The sequence below is a fragment of the Battus philenor genome, unplaced genomic scaffold (assembly GCF_028537555.1).
Source record: "Battus philenor isolate CCGP_79_NKW_IND1 unplaced genomic scaffold, ilBatPhil1.0.hap1 SCAF_7, whole genome shotgun sequence".
Lineage (NCBI taxonomy): Eukaryota > Metazoa > Arthropoda > Insecta > Lepidoptera > Papilionidae > Battus > Battus philenor.
Genome location: NW_027181737.1, coordinates 7276416 through 7300024, shown reverse-complemented (window position 1 = coordinate 7300024; position 23609 = coordinate 7276416). Strand labels below are relative to the sequence as shown.

General features: G+C 30.9%; 1 protein-coding gene across 9 annotated transcripts in view; it reads right to left on the bottom strand.

Annotated features, from left to right (window-relative positions):
• The window catches only part of dnc (phosphodiesterase dunce), a 216640-nt gene that overhangs the window by 16683 nt on the left and 176348 nt on the right, over positions 1 to 23609 (bottom strand). For all 9 annotated transcript variants that reach the window (XM_068774653.1, XM_068774652.1, XM_068774649.1 and 6 more), the window contains 3 exons: positions 13828 to 13929; positions 9922 to 9986; positions 466 to 578 (listed from right to left, as the gene is read on the bottom strand). In XM_068774653.1, the coding sequence (XP_068630754.1) occupies positions 466 to 578; positions 9922 to 9986; positions 13828 to 13929 (280 nt within the window). The remainder of the gene's footprint in view (positions 1 to 465; positions 579 to 9921; positions 9987 to 13827; positions 13930 to 23609) is intronic.

The window sequence follows — 23609 nt, the reverse complement described above, 5'->3', positions numbered from 1 at the left end:
AGGATGGACTTCCGCAAAGTAACGCCTGAATCTATTAGATAATCTATTAGATAATCTACTAGTAATTAAGGCCTCTTATTGGCAGTAAACGTATGAGTAAATAGCTAAAGCTATAAGCTTTTAATTATTTTCAATGTATAAATTGAAATCGTGCATAGAGTCGCATATACGATCGTCACATTAAGAAAGATAGTTTGTCTTATTAAAAAAGTGACTTCACTTATAACGCCGTCTTACAGACTAGACCACAAATATGCACGCTCGCACCCACTGCACTAAAATAAGTTTTATGCCGTACAAGTTACTAAAATAATATATAAATATCTTTTCAATGGTACTCTATATTTATACATATTTTTACTTTTTCATATTTAGAAAAACACGCCGTAGCTTGAGAGCGGTGATCTGTACAAAGGCTTGATAATATAAATTACCAATGATTACCATGAAACGTTGGTTGCTTACCTTAAGCGATGCCATGTCAGATACGGAGCGATGTGTTTGTATAGTTTCTAGCTGGTCCAAGCACCAGTCCAGCTCCTCGACAGTCTCTAATGCCAACTTCATGTATGCTTCGTCTATAACAAACAAAAACAAATTAATGATTTAATTTTTACACAAATAAGTTAATAAAATAGAGTATAACATTATAATAACCACGATTATTTACTTGCAATTTATATGCTTGTACTCGTAATACTAGCCAAAAGAAAATTCACAGGACAATTTCATGAATATTCGACACTTTGAAACAATGTCACATTAATCACAACTCAATATTCAGTAACAAAAAAGCTCTCCAAACCAAAATACCCTAAATAAAATTATATAAAATTAATATAAAAATAGGTCATTTAAGATAACAGAAAACGTTTATCGCAATAACAAAACCTGGAGAATCGCCTATAGTTTGGTACAAGCGAAAGTTGACCTAAGAGATTGGGTTGACCTGAACTGGTATTATCTAGCACAATATTTTAAGATTGAGCCAGACACTAATTGCGGATATGTATTGTCAACAATGCGTGATGGATAAGGTCACCATTCTAGAACAGCGTCTGGTTTAATACTCTAGCCACAAGGCTACTGTCGGTGACACCACTCGCTGTGTTGCGACTGAAACGTCGCCGACTGATTACCCAGTTCTTTTTCAGAACTTGGATAAGTTCTCGTAAAGAAAAACTATTAATTCCCTCGAGATCATCAATTTCGCTCCCAGTTTTTTGTTTTGTAAAGGAATCTTGAACTCACGATAAAATATTAAAAGTACCAATGAAATAAAATACAAATAATTTTCATATTATTATTTTATCATTTGGATGTTAAACGGCAATTTTATAATTAAGGATCAAAACTTGTGAATTAACCTCCTAATACGTTAATGTATTAATTACAATACAGTCCTACAGTATCACGATGTTGAAGAATATTAAATAATAAGGACAATAGGCTTGTCATAATTGCTTGCTCCCAAATGTTAGTCAATTAAATCACTTGTCATTTATTAATATAATTCAATCGTTGCAGATTTTTGGGACAGCTGATAGAAAAAAAACTGCGAAATCTAGGTTTGATAATTATTAAGAAGTTTGAAAGTTTTTAATAGTTTGGCGTTTTGGTGAATGTTATTAAATTTCCCAGTCAACTTTCCCAGTATGTTTTTCAACAGTTCGGTTCGGTTTTCTAATGTTTCCCTAGACAATAGCGACTCATTCGCTACTCATCACGATTCGATGGGTCTTTATAGGTGTGCAATCTAAATAATAGTTCTTCATCTGTGTGATAACTGCTAAAATTCTGACCTTTATCCACTTTTTAAAAAGATGGCATATCTAACGATAGACTTGCTCAGTTTTTCAGATTAAACTTTCATGACTGAAAATTTTTAAACATCGACTAAAGAAATATCAAATAAAATGCTATTAATAGAACTTTTAAACATTGTGATGGTTAAAATTATTAACTTCGGTTTTTTGCGGTTGATTTAAATATATGTATATTTTATTTTTTTCTAGTAACTTAAAATGATTTCCATAATTAATAATATTCTTAGTCAGATGCATGACGTTATTTCGAGAGCGTGACCTTAGTTGATTACATACTGTGGTCGTTATTGAAAGGCATGAATGTTACACGTGATTTTTGTTGTGTTAAATCTCTCTTTTTGGACTATCTACTCTCTCTAACTTTGACAAAAAAAAACATAAAGCGAAGTAAAGAATGTTAGTACGTTTCATTAAAAGATGACGCGAAAATTAAATCTTAATCTGCTTTAAAATTTACATCTTATTTAATTTGAGCGAGATGGATTTTAATTGTTATATTAAGAAATTGCTTCGTCGCCCGGATTAATGACACTGCTACCAATGACGGTGCGATGTGATGCAATATTGTAATGATAAGATTACAATCCTCGAGTGAACGAATTGTTTTTATAAAAACCTAAAAACGTACACGCATTGTAAATTATTTATCATAATTAGTAATAATTACTTTTTCCAGGAAGTTACTATTATTCGTGATTTACATGTTTGATTAATCATATATAAATAAATTAAATAAATTGATAGGTTCATTCGTCAATAACATGTAAAATGAATAAGCCGTGACCTGATGAACTAAATAATATTTACTGATTAAAGTACTGCAATCAAATTTACTCCAAACGTCATAATTTCACATCGAATTAATTTCGAAATCACATTACTACGTGCTACTACTTACCTTTATGGACTTTGAACCTTCAAAAGGTAGTGATTTCTAGCAGTACTAAGTCTGCAGGGATAGATCAAAACAATAATTACTTCTATTATGCAGGAAAACGTTGTCTTAATATATAATATTATTATTGCGTTATTTATTATTTGCGGAACCGTCTATTTTTGGATAGGTCCTAGCACACATTAACTAACAGCAAATAAACTATACAACGATCCATGTAAAGTTTTTACACCCATAACCAATCGCCTTGTATATTGATTACAATGTTTTGCAATTATTACAGTTTGAGTGTAATGCTTTTCGGTCTAAGACTTTTTTAGTTTGAAAACATCTTAATGCGCCTTTTGTTGTTTTCATTGACATCAAATTTTTGACAGTTAGGGAAGGTGTTTTAATTTACTCTATGGGTAGTATGTGTGTTTCTTTTTATCAAATTTGAAGAATATACCCACTTTATTCTAAAAAAATTAAAACATTTCCCGAGCCTTAACGATTAAAACAAGTTTTGATAAGTAATACAGTTTAACGTTTTACAGCTAGTAATCCACTGACTAATTTTAGGCTGAGGAAAAAGTTCCTTTGTATTTTATTAAAAAAATTGAAACACATTATTACAAATTTATTTGCATTTACTTTATCATGCAGGTGTCAAGCTGTAGAGCGTTGCAATAATGAAAGACTACAATCACTACTATTGAATAATTTCGGCAGTTTTCTCCTAACTACTTCCTTTAATCTCATCAGTAGTTGTTGGAAACCCGAATCGATAGTTCTGACTGACAATAAAAGTTCTTAATGAGCAATACCCTTCCAAACCTCCCTTATACGTATCAACACTTCTTAGCTAGTTAACCCGGGGTTTGCCACAGCCTTTCAAGCCTGACCGATATTCTATCACAATCTTTAATTCACGTTGTACGTGACCCTTATCAATCTCCATAAAATAGTTCCGCCTAAATAAAGAAACAAAAATGAGTACACGGTTCATAAGTTCTTTCGGTAAGCACCTGTTACCACTCCCAAATTTCCCAATAATATTACCCAAATTTCGAGTTTTTTTTTTAATAATACAACGGATAAACCGACTCGATCCACTTTTTAAAAATGGAGCCCACTTTAACCGTAACGGGTGATGAGAGCGAAGTGCATCCTTAAAATTTTAAGATTGAAAACATTTACACTAACTTTGTTTTCTTTGTACTAATACTGCATTAGGTCTATAAAGGTTATAAAACTTTTTTGTGGCCTAAAGTTGCATTTTTTTAAAGTAAATATTTATACTACTACTAGCCAGCAACTAGATAGTTCAACCAAAGAGAAGTTAATGTATACTGTTTGTGAAAACCTTTACTCGACTTCACAGTATATATATATATATATATATATTGTCATATTTAATCACAATTCAAAATTATCGTGTAACTGATCAGTTTTAAAATAATATTAAAAAATGCCATTTATCATTTGTAAATAGAAATGTACTAATCTTTTCACGAACTTGATAACCCGTGTGAACGCCTTTCATCAGCGACTACAGAAACTAACATTGATGAATACAAATACCGCACGCGCCCGCACGTAATAGTTTGATTCAGACATTAGTATGTGTCAAAAATGAAATATTTTTCATGCAATTGCCTACAAAAATTAAGAGTGGAAGAGGCGTAGAGAAAAAAAGTTATTGCATTCATTTGTCGGATAACCTTTGAAAACGGAAAACAGTAGAGGAGCAACAATCAAAAAACAATAAATCATATACTAGTTGATGCTTTATTTTTTTAAAGCTTTCAGTGCAATCTCACGTACAATATTTTCTTTAAGAAATCTTACGAATTTACTAAGAACAAATATATTAAATTAAAGTCAACGACTCCTCTTTGAGGGCCATGGAACTGAAGATGTTTTGTCTACATTATTCTGTTCTTGAAAAACATGGTGAAAATATAAAGATTTGGCACGTTATTTTAAGCATTTCTTTTACGAGAGGACCTTTTTATTAAGACGGTTAGAGCGATTAAATGACAAAATATTATGTTTTACATAACCTTCAAGGTTTCTCCGTGAAAACTTTTAAGTGGGCACTAACATTGATGCAAAAACGTGATATTTTTCTTTGATAACTTTTCAAAAAAGATGTTTCCATAGACTTTTTTCAAATTTTTTGTCATATGTTATAATAAAAATCACGTACAATTTTTTTTAGTTTGTGATATGTTATGTGATTGCATCCACAGAAAATTTTTCAAACACAAATAAAATTAAATGTTCTTAACATAAGATCTATACAAGTCTTGCTTTGTATTTTTTGCTAATAATTTTAATCCAAACATCTCAAATTAAATTGAACAATACATTATAAACTTACAATAGCATGCCTTTATCGACAGCAGACATCAACTAAGTTTCTATTAAACAGTCCATAGTAGACAAATATTGGTAATTGGATGTGACAATTTTAAAGTCACGATTTTAGAATGTTTCCGCCGTTTATCATCATTGAAATGAATTATATTGTATCGAATATCATGTAAGAATCTAATTTCGTGTCAAGATACTTTGTTAATGAAATTTAGAATAAACGCAAAATCTTTTTTTCTAATTTTTAGTCTGCAAAACTTACGCTGTTGTTCTCAAAAAGATTTTTGTAATTTTTTTCTGACTGTAAAATCCAAAACATAGTTCCCTTACAGAAGTCATACAATTGTGAATTTTTGCAAGAATTTTTTTTTATATGACGTTTCTTCGTTTTAAATCATCATTTACACTCGTATGACGTCAACTGTTGGACACAGGTCTCCCTATAGATTAGTATCGTCTACCTTGTGGACATAATGTTGCACACTTAACGGTCCGCAGTCTCAACTCCAACCTTAATGCCCCTGCTTTCTCAGCAGCAGCCATCTGTTCTGCATGCTATGTGACCTACCAAATAACTTTATTTTTGTTTCGGACTGTTTCTCCAATGGCATTTGTAGATTCGGCGGAATTCAGGCGTTAAAAGATTTTAAGGTAGCGAAGCCCAAGTGTTGCCGAGGCAACCTCGGCTCTTGCTTGCCAATCCGCTGGGCTATATCGGTTATTTTCATTCGTCTACTGATCTTCTTATTGCTGATTTGATCTGGTAGAAAAGAAAAAAAGTGCTGTCTACGCTCTGGATTTTTTTATTAATAGCCATGTAGAGTCAAGTCTTCTTTGTATTGAGCATTTGTAAAGTTGATAACATTGTAAAGGAATATGCTAAATTGATGCTTATCAACCTTATTTTAAAGTAGCCCAGCTATTTTTAATACAAGGCAACATGCGCATCAAGTTCTCTCATAGCAGCCATATGTGATTTTCCAACAGATTTAAAAAAACTGCATTCTTAAAAATCTGTTCTGGAAATCTGATGATGGCAATTAAGTTGTTCGGTCGACATTGGGTGGAGGTGGTCGCCTGACTACCATAGATTTTATTGTGTTAATTGAAATACTATTGTACGTAGGTTAATAATTAATCATTATTATCTTTAAAAAGTCTTGACTGGAGGAAGGCCTGCCTTGGCGCACTATAAAGTCAATGTCAGATGCCACCAACCAATTTTATGTGCGCTTTGCTCTATGAGAATGGTAAAGAATCCCGCTGAATACCCAGGGTCTGTTTTTGCACATGTCATGTGAAAATTTTGCACAAGTTTTGCACCTTTGTCACAAAAACATATCTTTCATGGTCACGTCCGAACATTGAGGTTCGCAGCCAAACCTTAATTGACGATGGAACAAGGCTTCGCTGGTAAGGTAGAATGTGGCTGCTTTCTTCATAACTTTTGTGGCTCTCCTCCACAGGAGTTTCTATTTCATTCGAAAAAGTTGTGGTTTTTTCCCGCGTTCAACAAAATGCAGTATATCTTTAGTTTCAAGTTCGAACAATAAATAAACAAATAAAATTTTTATTTCATATCAAAACTCGAAATTCTATAACAAAAATTATTTTTGTGTTAGCTTTAAAAATTCACAACTTTACCTTGTGTTATACATCCCTTACCCGACTAGATATTTGACACCGGTGAATATATTCAAAGATCACACAAAATAATCGATTTTGTTAATGATTTTTGGAAACTAAAATAGTTTTCTTTTTTCATAAAAAACCCGGGATTCTAATTTTTGTATGCTGTAATATATTAATAACAAACGTCAAACATTAATGTTAAAAAACAAGATTCAACAAAAAATACATTAATCATTTATAGTAATTGTTTATACATATATTAATATACAACTACTATCCTTTCCCAAATAAATAAATAAATCTTCATGCTTATATATAAATAAGTTGAAGTCAGTAATTCGGGTTGGTTGCTCGAAACATTCTTGAATTTTGTATTCATTACTTATTCTAAAAGATCCGATAATTCCACCAACAATTATCGTTCTATATAAATTTATAGTCGTGCCTTAGTGTGGATCCAAGAATTTTGAATCGCCAAAATTTCTTCTTTTTTATAAATTTACCTTTGTCTAGACCACTGGTGTTATATGTTTACATTATCTCACCTTCGCTTTGTCGCTGTGCTATCAGTGTTTTTGCCTTTCCTTTGCGTTCAGTGTTGAATTCAGGACTTCATACAGCATAATTAAAACTTGATGGTATAATTGCAGATGGTTTGATCCCAAAACTTACTATTATGGGCTGTCAGTTGCCGAATGTAGTAATTGATTCGGTGAATTCGGTGAAAACAATTGGATGGATACTACCAATCCTATAGCTATAAATTACTGTGTTCTGATAACAACGTAGAAATGTCCAATTTTCTAAAAAGGCGTCATATAACTTATCTAATAGTGCTTGCCTCTCAGAAGATGCGATAATAATTTTGCATTTTCTTCCGAATCGTTTGCTCTTAGCAGAAATGTCGCAATCACGGGAGGAGGAGCACGGACCTTCACACAATCTCCACGGCGCTTCATACACAGTAGGAAGATTCCTCGAAGACACTTGCCTGGTCCATCGCAAATCTGCGCGACCTCTGGAACTCAAGCCAATCACTTTACTACTTACAACAACTCTTTATAGAGCATCATATATACTTTGCAGAACATATAAAAAGTAATTTAAAACTTAAGAATCAACGATTGTCAAAAGTCAGAGTCAGAGTCAGAGAATAGAAAAATACATCGGTGCTGAGTCCACAATATCCGTAATATTTTTTCTCGTACATCATTTTCAATGCATCAAAGCATAGCGCTTTCTCCCTCTTATCGCGTCTTTAAGTAACACTGGAAACATTAAGGATGTTACTAGTCTGTGTTCGCTCAAAGGTAATTAAAAAAATTACAATGATAGCTTTGCAGCCATATCACAGGTTGTCTCCTTTGACGAGGCCCCCATATTCGTGACATGTGTTGCGATCCTCAACGTTGAACAAAACAGCAGCGCTTATAGTAATAACAGGTGTTGCTGAAGTGTTTTTCGACATTTCTTCTTTCAATGTTAACTATTAGGAAAAAGACTGTATATTCATACAATCCACAAAATACATTTAAAAAAATCTGTTCCTAGTACTTAAACATACAACGTCAATCAAAACTAAAAAGACGGGTTAGGATGTAATCAAACTAATAGGTGTAATATGCAAAAATGTAATCACCTTATTATTGGAGTCTGACAGTATATGATATTTTATTGTGAAAGTTTTCGAACTGGTCAGTTCAAAAACATTTAAAAGAATAATTCTAAAATCAGAAAACTCTTTTATTATTCTGTTATTTATTTTTACGATTTGGCGGCAACTTAATAACTACGTTTCAGCTTCATTATCGATTAAAAATGTGGAAATTTTCATTGCATTATTTTAAACAAAATTTTGTTACGGTTCTATAGACTTCTTTAAGTCGCCTTGACGGGATTTTTATTTTTTTTTTTGTTTATTATGGCCCGCTTCTTGAGACCTCTAGTTTAACCTATCATGGGTGAACAGGGTTTTTATTTGTATACTCATTTTTCGTCCTTTTTAATGTGTTTCATTCTTTCCTCTAATTTCCTTCGCAATATCTTTGATATTTCTCCATACTTACCTTCTATACATCGCCTGACTTCCTCCTACTTCCCTTCAGGGTTCTACAATTTTAGATGTTTTTCCTTTATTCGTTAGCTTTCATACATTTGTTTACCAATCGATCTATTTTTTAATTCTAATTTATTTTCTTCTTATTCGCTCGAACTTAATTTGAATTTCTAATATCACCGCTATTTTTTCGCACCAGTTAATTATTTTCATAATTCCACTTCTTTTTTATTTATTTAGTGCTTTTTATTGTTTACAATAACGTTATTTTTTAAATTTTTTTGGCGATAATGTAAATTAATACGAAGTGTGTGCTTGACGGGAAGCGAACTAACGAACCATGACCGTAGGTAAAAGTATTTAATCACTTGACTTGTTTTTTTTAAACAATTGCAGTAAATTATAATAATCCATAATGAAATATAATTTATGAATCATTTAATACGTGTGCGATATTGTTACTGGTTTTTTTCTCGAAGAAAATAATACCAATATTAAATGTTAGGTAAACAACAAAGGGTTTATTTTCTAACATATTTATTAGTCAATACGGTTTCTTACAGAAAAACTTGTGAAATCCTCGAACTTGGTTCATTTATTTAGGTTTTATATATGAGAGAGAGAGAGGAGTAACAAGGCGTTCGTCACAGAGCTTAAGGCTTGCTTAACATAAGTTTTATTCACTAGCTTTCTTTTTTTAGTAGTGTTTTTACTACAGTTGTCTGTGTTGTAATTGTCATATATAAGAGAAGGAGGCCAAATTATTTTTTTATGACATGATTACCATTGTTAATATTATTAGTTTGTTATTATTATAAGAACCGTCAATATCTTGTTTGTCGTATACAGACCTTTTGTTATTTTGACTGTCTTTTTAGCTTGCAATAAACTAATCGTAGTTAAACCAGTAATGACAAAAGATATCAATGTGAGACGGAATAGAAAACTGATACTATAAAGTTAATTAAACATTTCACAACCGGCGATTTCTCTCAATAAACAAATTTGTTAACAATAAAAGACCCCACAGCTGAAGTTTTTAAACTTATACAAGATCAATAAATTTAGCACAAAGATCAACTTCTCTACGGATAATGCACTCTTGATTGTTCTTTAGGTGTGCAATTTTATTTAAAAATTATTAATGTGCTTACCTCCCGGATTCAAGTTTTTCGGTTGTGGTGTAACAGCAGTCGCAGCTCCCGAGGACCTCCTTGATCTGAAACGATAAAATTATAAAATTTTAGAAATTATCAATTTTGTATTATTAAAATTCAGATATTCTGCAGAAGGGTAGAAAACGTTCCTAAAATATGACGTATATGACATAAATTAGCTAAATTGCATTATATATTTTTTTATTCATTCATTTTGTTACAGAGAATCTAAAATAATTTTAAAAGTAATCGCGAAACTTTTTGTAAAACACTAGTTTTTATTCACATTTTATTTGTCATTATGCACTTATTGGACTTTAATTTCCGCTTTGTATCTTAAAATCATACACGAGAAATTCAATTCTCAATTTCCATTAAAAAATAATTATAATGTACTTACGAAATTTCAAAACTTTAGCATTGACAAAATACTTGAAAGAGAGGGAGATTAAAGGAAAACAACTCGAAGAGGGCCAAAGAAGCTGCCTTACAACAAAAATATTTACTTTGTAAAATATAAAAGCTCTTATCTTTCAAAGATATATTCAGTTAGATTCAAATCTTTAAGTGATCTTAGAAGCGTACTTCAGATCCTACGAATCTTTTTGATTACGGTCAAAAACAAAACGCCTATCTATTTACTGTTGAATATTCTTAAATCGTTTCTGTTCCATCCAATGTGTTAGAAAGCTTTTAACAAAAATCAAGTAAATATATAAATAATATTTAAATTTATCACATTTTGAAATCAAAGTTTTAGTAATCCGAATTGCTACAAGGAAGTTAAAGTAAATTTCAAATAAAATTATAAGTAATATTCTTATAATTATATATTGTATTAACAACATACAGCGAAATAACGCGTCTTTTACCATAGTTCAAAAATACCTTAATAATGTAATTTCGTGTTAAAACATTATATAGAGATTACGTATGTAGTTTCCGAGGGATTTTCATTATAATTTGCAGGAAATTGTTTGGTCATAATTCTTTGTAATATAATATGCATGTTGTCTTATCGAGGTAAATGACAGTGTTATCTGGACGCAAGTGTGGCTTGGAGATTTTGTGAAATACCACTTGCAATAATAGCAAAAATAGCAAATTATTTACAAGGATTTTGTTAACCTGCACTTTATTATCCAAATATCATCAATTGCTAATCCCGAAATGATGGAGTACAAATAAACAATTAAAACATGTTAAACGAAAATGTATCGTAAAAATAGTTTCGATTTTTTAATTTTTATTTTATAATATTATTATTAATTAATTGAATTTCATTGTTTTTATTTAATTATTAAATTCAAATTATACCGAGGTAACTATATCTAATTGGAGACAGTAATAAAAATTATTAAACTAAGATGATGGAGTCATATGTCTCCGTAGTTCAACTGTTTAATTAACTCTTGAAAGAGAGAATTGAGTTTGTACAATTGAATAAAGTACCTCTGGCGACGTAGCTCATTTTTATATCAACTATTCACGAACAGGTTGCAGAGTCCGCGGATGACGTCAGGACTGACCTTTCGCAACGTATTATGCTTTGTACTGGTTGTAATTGTTCGGTATCAATTAGACCTGCTGTTGTAACATTTGTGTTAAATTATTAAAGAGAAATTTAAAAATGGAACAAAATTAATCGTATTCACCCTAAAGGATTTGGCCGAGTATACTTAATAACGTCAATAATCTATTTCCGATCAGGTAACTCTGGTATAACCAATATTATTTTGGTGTATAATTTTTTTTCTAAAAGAAAACAGTTTCGGATGATTATGATGATTGATCTTACTGCTACCCAAACGACGTTGGCGATTTGAATTTCAAGACATATTAAATAAAAAAAATCAGTTTGTGTAGTTTTATCCCAATTACATGTGAATATTATAAAATATATCGATTTTTATAAAAAAAGTATTAAAAAAGTTCGGAAGTAATAATGTGTCTCTAAATGAAAATATATAAAACAAAAACAATATAATACGCATTAATTTTTAATTCTTTGTTTTGTTTGGTAAACTAGAAGGCCAGCAAATATTGCTCTATTCATAGATCCGTATTTTTAAAAACAATTTTTCTCATAAAAGCATCAATCAAGAAAATTGATCAGTTAATAGTGTGCGTGATAAAAATTCAACAGCAATAGCTTATAACGAGCACCGAGAGAACAACGCTCTTTCATTACCAGCGAGCCTTGTCACCGTGACGTAGAAGTGACGTCGACAACAGGCTTATGCGGAAATTGTGCTGCACGATCGTAACACAGCAGTCATTAGAGATATTTCGTTATGTATAGTAACTTTAAATAATAAAAATTAAATATTTCTCAAAGCTAAATAAAAAGTTCGTTGTCGTCGTTACTGCATTACAGTTACATTATTCCATTATTCATAACATTCTTACAAGTATAATGATATGACTTGTCATTGTTGTTCTATCTGGAATAACATGTGCATTTTATGTTAGCGTAATGTACTCTTTAGTAATAATTTGTTTGAGCATAGTTTTATATATTATTTTTTCTCTTGTAGAACAACATAGTAGAGTGAATGTTGTCTAGAATTCCTTTAGAGTTTCAGCGGTATATGTGTTCTATTTAGACTAATTATTATATTTTTTCATTCGTTGACCTTTCAAAATTTTGGTGCATATTATAAGCAATCACAGGTCCATTAAAATGGTTGTTTCCTAATGTCACCTTTGTTATTTGAGAAATGATTACTTACACTTTTTGCTTTGTATGAAGTTCTACGTTCACTGCTTTCAATTTTTAATTACACTTTTTAACCGCGGCTTATTCATGTTTTTAGCTTTAGTCATATGTTGAAAAACATAAAAAAACATTTTTAACCTAGAATTCCAGAAAAATTGTTTCCTAATTTTTTTGCCCTATTAGTATCATCTTTATTATAATTTAATCTCTCATATCTATTTTAATTTATTCAAAGCTGTATAGATTTTAGATAAACTGAATAGTAAAATTTTACTTAAAAACTTGCTTTAATATTTGTTTGATTGTTTCATTACCAATTAAGAACCTGAATGATCATTAAATGTGTATTTTCTTAATATTTAGGTTAGTATAAGGGAATTTACACGTCTTTGGCGATTTAGCTTTTACACCAACACTAAACAGCAATATGCGTCTCAAATACAGATGTAACAAAACGCAATATCTATTATATTAAATACGCTGTAACAAAATGCATGTACGAGGTATAATAAAAAATACGGTGACTAATTTTATTGCGAACAAAGTATTGAGTTTACATACAATTTAAATTAATTTCCTTCGAAGTACTCTTTTTGGTTAGCCATACACTCATCCCGACTTTGATTCCACGATTGGAAGCACTACTGAAATGTTTCTTTCGAAAGGCCCTTCAGCTGCTCTGTCGTAGTTCTTTCAATGTCGGGAATTGTGTCGAAACGGTTTCCTTTCAGCACAATTTTTATTTTTAGGAAGTGCCAGAAGTCGCATGGTGCTAAATCCAGAGAGTAAGCGTGTGGACAGACAGTCATATTTTTTTTGCCAGACACTCGTGAATCAGTAGCGATGTGTGGCATGATTTCTTAAGAAAACATAATATTAACATACTTTGCCATTTCCATTCTATACTAATGTAATACTTCAAAAACGAAAGTTAATTTATGCAAATGTATGATTTGCTTTATTTTAACATTTACAGTATAAATAAGTTACGAGTATAAATTACCTTTTTAATGATATCACTAAAAATTACAAATGAACTATGGCTTTTAAAGTGGAACTTTATATATTTCAAAGTATCATGTATAAAATAAAGAGATATTACATAAACAAACGTGTCATAAATGTTTATAAAACAAGAGCCCCTTACAATGCCTTTATATCTGTATAAAAATGTAAATACTTACTTTGCGACAGGAACATTGGTGAGAGACAAGAAGTTGTTGCGAACACTACGAAGACTCGCCAAGACCTGCGCGAAGGGCGTCACGATCAAGTCTTCGCCGTGACTGTGGACAAATATGCTACAATCAATAAATATGTTAAATAAATGATAATCATGACATTGTACATAAAACTGCGAACACAGTTAATAGCCCGTATTTTTACATGTTATAATAGAACCTATTGAGAATTGATGGCGACTTAAGGATCATTATTTCGAAGAACAAATTGGAAAGTTTGATAAATACAAAACAAAAAACAGAAGCCACTTATCAAACGACTGACCTTTAAGTGTCAATCAAGTTCTCATATAATTGAGAAAAAAAAATAGATAAAAACCGTTTTACTATATTCAATGAGAAAATCATATTGTAACAATTGTAACAAATGTAACAAAAGTACCAGCACATATAGTACTATGATTTTATAAGACAAGAAGCCATCTAAAAGATTATCTAGAACGTAAGTATTGTTGTGTTCAACTGCGTCGTAGCTATAAAAATTATGGGAATAAAAATGATCAAACATCTTGTCTTGTACTTCGAAACCCGGAGGACAACGTTATCGTACACAAATTATAACGTTGTGGGTTTTATGACGACAAAAGTATGAAAAGACCACCACAGAGATAAAATGGTTACGTATAAAATTGTGGCTTGATTTTCACATATAAAATATTAGAAGTAGCAGAAATTAATAATTTTGCAATCGCTAATATTGACTTAAAATGATTTGTAATGTTAACAACATTATTTAATTTTTAATAGATTTTTTAACTTTATACCTGCTTAAAATTTATAAATATACTTTAAACATAAATTTCTATAAGTTGTCTAGTTGTTATTGGTTTTCATGTGATTAATATGCGTAAATTTAATCTCATAAATGTCTCAAGCATAATTAATTTAAATTTTATATATAAAGTAATTATTATCTTCTAAATATTTTTTTTATCAAATGAATATTCGTTTTAGCAAATGAAATGGATAAGGGAGAATAATACATATATTCAAAGCTAATGATTCGGATCATAATAATTCTGTCTTGGTTACTTAACTACATGTTTAAATAAGGATATATTTATTATACTGCATTATAACAACAATTTGACGGTACTAATACGCGCAATTAGATCCAGTCATTGGGTCTAATTGTACTGCAAAATATTGTAAACAATAAGTAATAAATCAGAGTCGCATGAACTTACGACGATAAATTCAAATGAGATGATTCATCACAAATAGAACGGTTTTGTAATAAAATATTTAATATACCATAGGAATATTATTTATCTTAATCGTCTTAAATAGGGAGATCTCAAATTATCTACAAAACATACATAGACGAAAGACATTGGTCAATTAACGGAAAGAACTTGAATTTTGATATACTTTAAAGCATTGGTGAGCAATCTTTTTAATGAAGTAGCCAATTTAAATTTTAAAATAGTTTGGCGGGCCGCACATTAAGTAACTCTTATTAGTAATCTATAAGACTTTATTTACAATAAACATTTGAATAAAAAATGTGAAAAAGTAAAGTTATCATCTACAAATTCAATACAAATACTTGCGCAGATGTGTCACGTTCGTATTGCATGTTTGATCAAGTCGTTGTGCGAGTAACTCGACACCGATTGTTTTGGTTTAGTATGTACTACAACTTTATTATAAAAAAATATAAATTAATATATTGATGGGAGATAATTTATTCAGTGGATAAAATAAATTCAATTTTCGAATTGCTAGGCGCGGCGAATAAACATGTTTAATGGGTCGAAAGCGGCCCGCGCGCTGTGTCTTGCTCATCCTTGCTATAAGCGATTTTTAAAACTTTTCTTAAGATGGCTAATAATCCGTCTACACTTAACATTTTAAAATTGTTCAGGCCTTTGAAATGCTAAATCTTTAGGTGGTGTTGCTTTCCTCATCCATCCACTATATTACCTTTCTAATATTTTCCTTCCTTCACTTTACGTCACAGAGATGGCAGTGGCTAGCTGTCGACTTTTTCGTTGAGTTTTACTATCGTAAAAATAAAAAGTACAGTTCTCAGCATTGCCTTGACAAATCCACGTCTCCGCACAGTAAATTATGTATTAATGATTGACGATGAGTGGAGTTTTCGGAAATGCTCAGCATAGTCGACGACGTTGTAATTTCATCGTTTAACTTATTTCATTAAGTGGTATAACTTCGAGATGAAGGAAAGATCGTAAATCAAAAATAGATTTAGAACGTTATAACTTCAAAAAACAAGATCAGCAACAGTGTTGTTGAAACCACGTCATATGTAATCAAATACTTTCCAGTGCAGTGAGCAATGTTGGAGATAGTCTTAAAAGCGAACAGTCATTGCGAAGCAAGTCGCTCTTTTAGTAGTAGAAGCAGCAAATGTGCTATAAGAATTTTATAGCAATCAGATAGTCGCAATTTTTATATAGTTTTAAAATATTTGTACTTCTTAATGGTTCTATTTAATTATAATACACGGTGTAAGGAGGTATAAACTTATAAGACTATATAAAATTTGAAAGTGAGCATCGGTTATCAGAATTACTCTTAATAGGAATGTATACTTTTTCCAAAAGAGGTTTTAGCACTCAAATCCATTTGAAGTAATAATAAGATTAAGATAATTGGCATTTAAGAGTTTACACTTTTTGTTAAGCTTTCGACCAAGAATTTGATATTCCCGAAAAAATAACGAGTTGTGAAGATTTGTAGAGCATATTTCTAAAAAGGAGTAAAGAAGTATATACTAAAGTACATACTAAAATGTTTATTAGTTAACATAAACAAAACAAGGCAACACGCGAACAAAGTAATGGATACTAACTTTTTAATATTTCATGATTTCAAAATTTGTCATAAAAATAATTCTGATTTATGAAATTAAGATGCTATGTCAGACGGTGGTGGAAATAATGGTGTAGTAGTTATTGTGTACATGCGTTTAAAATGCCCTTGAAAACGGAGATGCGGTATTAAATTATTATAACCGGATATTTGTGGTCAATCGATGTGCATTGTATTTCTCGTACGTAGTAATTCGAATTATGCAAACACTTTTTCTTTGTATATATTAGCGTTACTTTATTTAATTATATCTGAAACCAGTGATTTTTTTATTTAGGATATATCACATATTACAGCAAATGACATTTACGCCTTAAACCTTTTACGCTTATAACCTTATATCACCCTATATTATAAGTTTGCGTATAAATTTGTGCGTGCAGGTGTATTTTTGGTATATTGCCAATGAAGATATAGTTTAATAGATTAAGTTAAAAGGTAGTTTTACAATATATGGATAATTCGCGCATCAATTCGCATACATGATATATATATATATATATATACTGAGTACATATTGTTTATATTTGATTTGCTACGGTAACTTTTGTAATTAAAGTTGATTCTTAATATAGAATCAATATACAGACATCCGAAACCTAATTTTATGTAAGTCGTAAACGATCTATCAAAAATTCGTTATAACAATCAAAAAACGCATTTTAGGAAAAAATTCCTTTAAATTAAAATGATTTAAACGGTCAATTGACACATGACAATTTACATCATGAGAGTTTAGATTACTAATTTAATCACTAGCAGTAATAAATCTAAAGGCTCGGGAGGACAGTGAAGGCCGCTTTTGTAATAAATATTTTATTGTTAAATATGTTGTTGTTGTAATGTTTCATAGAAACTGGTTTATTATTCACGCGATGAAGACATGCATTTATAACGGTCGCAAGAACTGTATCTCAATAAATATTCTAAGTTCTAGTAGCCGTTATTTACGTATATATCTAGTAACCTGCAAAATTTTCTAATATTGACATGAAACTTTTACGATGTACCTCTTCAAAGGTATTTTTAAATCATGAGACTGTAGTGAACATTTTGTCATAATAGTGTGTTGTAAACTATGATTTCTGAGGCAATTCTATTTTGTATATGCTTTTTAGTAACTCTTACGCTATGCGAACTTATGTGTATGATTTAGTAATAGTCAATTACAAATGTCAAAGCTTATTTACAATCATGTGAGTGCTCATTTGGTACGAGTGATAATGTTGGCGAATGAGCCTGGAGATTTGCCCAGTTGCTCACGTGCCTTTAAAGAAAAATAGATGTCAGGATCATAACTAAAGAATTTCGAAAACACTTACACGATGCCCAAGAAATATGTCATTATAGCATAAGCTTTTTACACACAAAATGTTTATGTAATAGATGATGTAATGAAGCGTACAAAAAAAGTGTTCAATAGGTTACGCCTGAGCATATCAAAATAATTTCCTTGATAAGCAATGTGCAAGTATATGGCGGATAAATACTAGTTTATTTTGCTGTGGATGTTTTTGGATAGAAAAGTGGGTCAATTGCCGCAATTTCGGGAACAACATACATTTTCTTAATACAACAGGCGAACATGTCGACTATAGTAAGTGGGTAATAATCAGTTATTCACTAATGTAAGTAAAAAGAGGCGCTCTTGATGGAGTGGTGGGTTGCTTGAAAAATAGTTTTAGTTTTATTATTCGAAAATTTTATAATAAGATCAAAAGTTCATGAGAACCCAATATTAACTTACCCTAACTCAAAAATTTTAAATTTTCATGTCTGTGTAATATCCTACTCATTCTTTACGATTCTGTGTAAAATTTGATAAGATCTTTGCGACAAACTTTGTAACAAAATATATTTAAAAGTTTTGTCTAAGCTCACAACAAGCACAAAAAATGAGGAAACGAAGAAACGCAAACATAACTATAGTCAATAAAAATAATTTGAACTAGTACTTATGTTTAAAGGTTTTTAATTTAGGTGTTACTCTTTGAAATCCGATTGTTGTCAATTAGTCTGAAATCTTAGTACTTAGTATCCAAGCCCAGCTTGGATTGTTTTCAGGATAGTACTCGTTTAATCTAAAATAGTGATATTACATTATAGTGATAATTAATGTCTATCCCTTGGTCCTATGGGCAGTCCACGGAAGTAGCACCACATCTCAAAAATGCTTCGATGCGTAATCGGTCTACGAAAAGAAGAAAAGTTTCTTAAGGTCCAAGTTCATGATAATACAATAATACCAGCATGATAATATGCCTTTCCTTTTATATTTATATATAAATATATATGTAAATGTACATCCTGTCTAGATGTGTAACCATCTTTGTTTTACTCGCTGCGAAAATGGTAGTGTCGTCGGCGTAACACGAGTTTGTGATCATCTCGCCGCCTATGATTACAATGGAAATTAAAACAGTTTTATCCTTATCTTATGTCTATTCTGTATGTGGTTCAAAATACACAAATCTATTCGATCGTGACCTTCATATTTTAAATGAAGTGTTCTCATGTTACAATAATTCGTTTCCACTTAATTCCACTTAACCTCATTTATTGTCGATTAATAATTACTAGACAGTTAAACATGAACGACGAATATAGTTTGTATTGGATCGTTCGACAAAGATATTAAAACAAACCACGTAATCGACCTTAATTGGTTATGACGTATGTTCGTATGTAATTATTTGCTAACTAGGAAATAAAGGCTGTTTCTGGCCATCATTACGCTTTATCGAGTCATTATTAATTTGTCGAACTACCGTGTTTGTTAATATGCGTGAATATTCTTCGTTGATTATAATTTCTGTTTGTTAACTACACTAGGAATAGTCTTTTATTGGCTATTATAGGAATTGGAATTCTATTCAAGTGGCATTATTGAGAGGAAGGATTGAGCCAAATCACGTACAAGAACTAAAAGAAATGAAGCAATAATCACGACTGCTTATTTAGTAAGCTATGAACTCTGAATCAAGCCATGAATTTCTGCGTGCATAGAGAGGGTAAGTTACTTTTCTATAAGTGTATATATATATATATATATATATATATATATGTATATATGTATATATATATATATATATATATATATATATATATATATATATATGTGTATATATATATATGTATAAAAACATGTATATAATTATTGTGTATACTATTTGTCATAAGCAGAAACTAACCTTTTAATGACAAATATTTTGTTATTAAAAACACTTGATGATGGAAAATGTAACGGAACGTTGTGTTCAGTGGCTTGTGGCAGGTTAGAGTAGGTCACAAAACGCATTGTTTGTCTTTAAGAATTCAATAATTTTTTTTATGAATTCATCATCTCAATCATCAAGCTAAAATTATATAAATTTATATAGTAATTTGACAAAAAGATAGACTAAATTGTCTTAATTTTTTATTTTTAGCTACAGTCGGGTTACAAAGACCTGCTTATAAATACATAGAATATTAATAAATATCCCCAAATTAAAATAAATCCCAAATATCCTAGTTAGGATATCCAAGTCAGTCCATAGCGATGCAAATTATTATGGTAGTAACTTTTTTATTTTATTGGGGTGCGCGTCTATCCAGAGACTGGTAGTCATAACTTTATCGCTAGAACTGTATTTTATGATATTTAATATTAAATGCATTTTAATGGAACGATTTTCATAGTTTTAAAATTTTATACATAGCGATGATATATATGAAACTAAATGCTATCGTTATATTTTGAAATTTAGAACTGAATGAACGGGGCGATCACTTAGGTATAAATAACAAAATAATAGTTAAGTAGCTTCTTCTTCAGCTTTTCCGCCTAAATACTGCAAGGCGTAGATCGCCACCACAAATGTCGCTACGATAAATAGTCTTGCGATGCCCGCATTAAGCGACTTCTCGCGACCTCAACTATGTCGAAGGTTGATCTAATGGAGGGCCTATATACGCCGAATCTACGGGCTCGGTTAAGCAGCTTACCTCATATTAATTCGGTGTACATATTCCTTTATTTCTTTTCCTTTTATTATAGGTTATTAGTTTAACTCAATAAATTTTTTTCACTTAAATGTGATTTGACACTTTGATTGACGTTATATTTTAATGTCTAATTTTCAAGCATAACCTTAATTTTTTTATTATACAGATTTAAGAAAAAAACTTAAGGAAGCAAAAAAGTTGATAGTTTTATTACTAAATGAGTTCTTTAAAATTTATATACTTTAGATGATACTTTTTACGCGAAATAATAACAAAACTATAGAAGATAAATAAGGACGTAACAGTTTTTTTTATTAAAATACAAGACCTTATTTTCATTTAATTTTTAATGTTTGAATTAACATACAGAAATCATTATGCATATTGATAAAGTTACTAGAATCAGGATACTGCTATGTTAGCTGCCGGAATGGGTAAGTAGACAAACGTTAAGCCGTTTGTTCTTAAATATCTTGTGTGCGTCTTGTTAAACACGCCTTCTCCCATCATTCTACCACGTGCACGTAAAGTTCTCACTAATTATTATTGTGTTGCATAGTTTGAGAACTTCAGCTTCTAAAATCACAGGTTACTAGCTACACAGAAATTTATGACAAAATATCAGATTACTCTGCTCGAGTTGTCACTATCTTATATCTAATTAAATTTGTACGTCATGAGAAATAAATTAGTCTATTAGTGACGCATCGAGGTTGCTAAAAAACGCCATGTCTCAGATGCATGAAATGAGGATTGACAGGACAATCTCCGTCAAGACCAAGAAAAAGCTATTTATCATCACGCTGGTTTTAACAAAATTTCTATACGGGGCCGAGACTATGACCGTAAGGAGGTCCAGACTGAATAATCATTTCATCTCATACATCACTCGTTGAAGATGCAGGCGAGTGCTGCGAATATTGTGGACTGTTTGTAGGATCAGCACATCCATATTGATGAAACTCGGATTGCCCATTTGCCTTTTGGCTAAACGCACAAAGTATAATTAAATATTATGAATAGCTAATGGTGGACAATAATTACACATCAATTTAAAAGGTGAGCTTCATCATAGCTTTCTTTGATAAGTCTGATCGATATCTTAACACCTCATTATCTCTTTTATTAAAGACAAGCATTATATTCGACTCTAGTGAAAGATATACTAATTCGAACATTCTACGAAACACATATTATTTAATATGCAAACTAATGCAAACTGACTTAATCAGATAAACATTGGCATCGAACCACAAGTGCTTATATATTTGTGGCTTTCATGCAAGGTCTCTAAGCTCGCCAAGCAAGATCGCCTAAAGTTGAGTTTCTATTAGACCTCCAAACTTTACATTCAAAAGCGTCTAGCACTGCCTTCTGTGGTCATTGTGACGATCTTTGGGAAAGGCCTGTGCCTTGCAGTGGCATTTGTCGGCAGAGATGAATTAATTAAGTATAGAGAAAAGTACATTAATTATATGATTGATGAATGAATTTGATTAGGAAGCTTGATGACTTGTCTGATTTTAATGTTTTAGTCTGCAGAACGTTTTTTGCTCAACAGCTATAACTTTCATCGATTGTCATCGAAAAATTATTACCTTTATACAACGTAACCACAAAAACGATATTAATAAAAATATAAATTCATTTTGCGTTCAGACACTTTTATAAAAAAAATCGTACATAATGCGCTTATGCTTATTTTTATACCGTTTAACCGTTTATATTTAAAATTTGAAAAGTTTGTTTTGGTGTACAGTTAAGTTTACATGTTTTAAAGGGTTTACAAGGTTACAAGTTTACATTTACGGATGTTATCTTAAATAAAAGTTATGAAAATGTCTTTGTTTATTCTTTTGATAGTAATAAGAATATAATAAAATAAATTGGGTTCCTTTACTTACCAAATAATAAAAAAATAGCATTGAAATAATGTTTAATAAATCGTTTTGTTGTGATTGTTCAAATGAAGTTAATTAAATACTGTTAACGGTATCTCTGTGTAATGAACAATCGTATCGTTTAGTTCTTCTTTCAGCTCATTTTTCTAATAATAATAATTTTCGAATGTGTATAAGAATCTGGCTATCGATATTGTGTATTTGGGATATCTTTGGAAGAGTTGTATTCAGTAGTCATTCATTGGTTAAAGATGATACATCAAATCAAAAATATAATAGAATTTTTCATGTAAATATCATGTCTTTCTAAATTAAATTAGAAAGAGGGCGATAAGTCACATATGATGTATATCAAATACTTTGTTGTAGTTTTGTTGATTCAATACTATATTCGTTGGTAACTAAATATAATGTTTTATATTAACTGCGAAGATATTTTTCTGTACAATAATATATTTACAATTTGCACGTATACAAATCTTTACTTTTGTTTACTCTGATCAAGTTTATTATTAAGTGTTCGATTCATGTAAACTAGTATTCGAAGATTGAAAACATGTGGTATACATCTTTGTTCTTGTATCCTTTTTATAAATAAAAAAAACAACAAAACTTTCGGGCTGTATATTAGACATGTGTTGCGTAACGCGTAGTTATTCTGAGCTCATGTTTGATATATATACACATTCTCTCGAAGGAAAATGAGCGCAGTGCCGCTGGTATGGTATCTCCCCCATAGATATCTTTGGGAGAGGCCTAAGTCTTATAATGAATCTCTGCGAGCTGGTTTTCGCAACCAGCGGCACTGCGCTCATTTTCCTTCGAGAGAATGTGTACGCAGTACGCAGAGGACTCTGCTGCCCATCCTCTGGAAAATAGTTTGTGTTTAGATACAATCTTATATAACTAACGCAGAGTGTGAGTTATGATTGTATCTCGGGTATCGAATCTGCGACCTATGATCACAAGTCTTAGTCGTTACCGATGGGCTGCCACTAG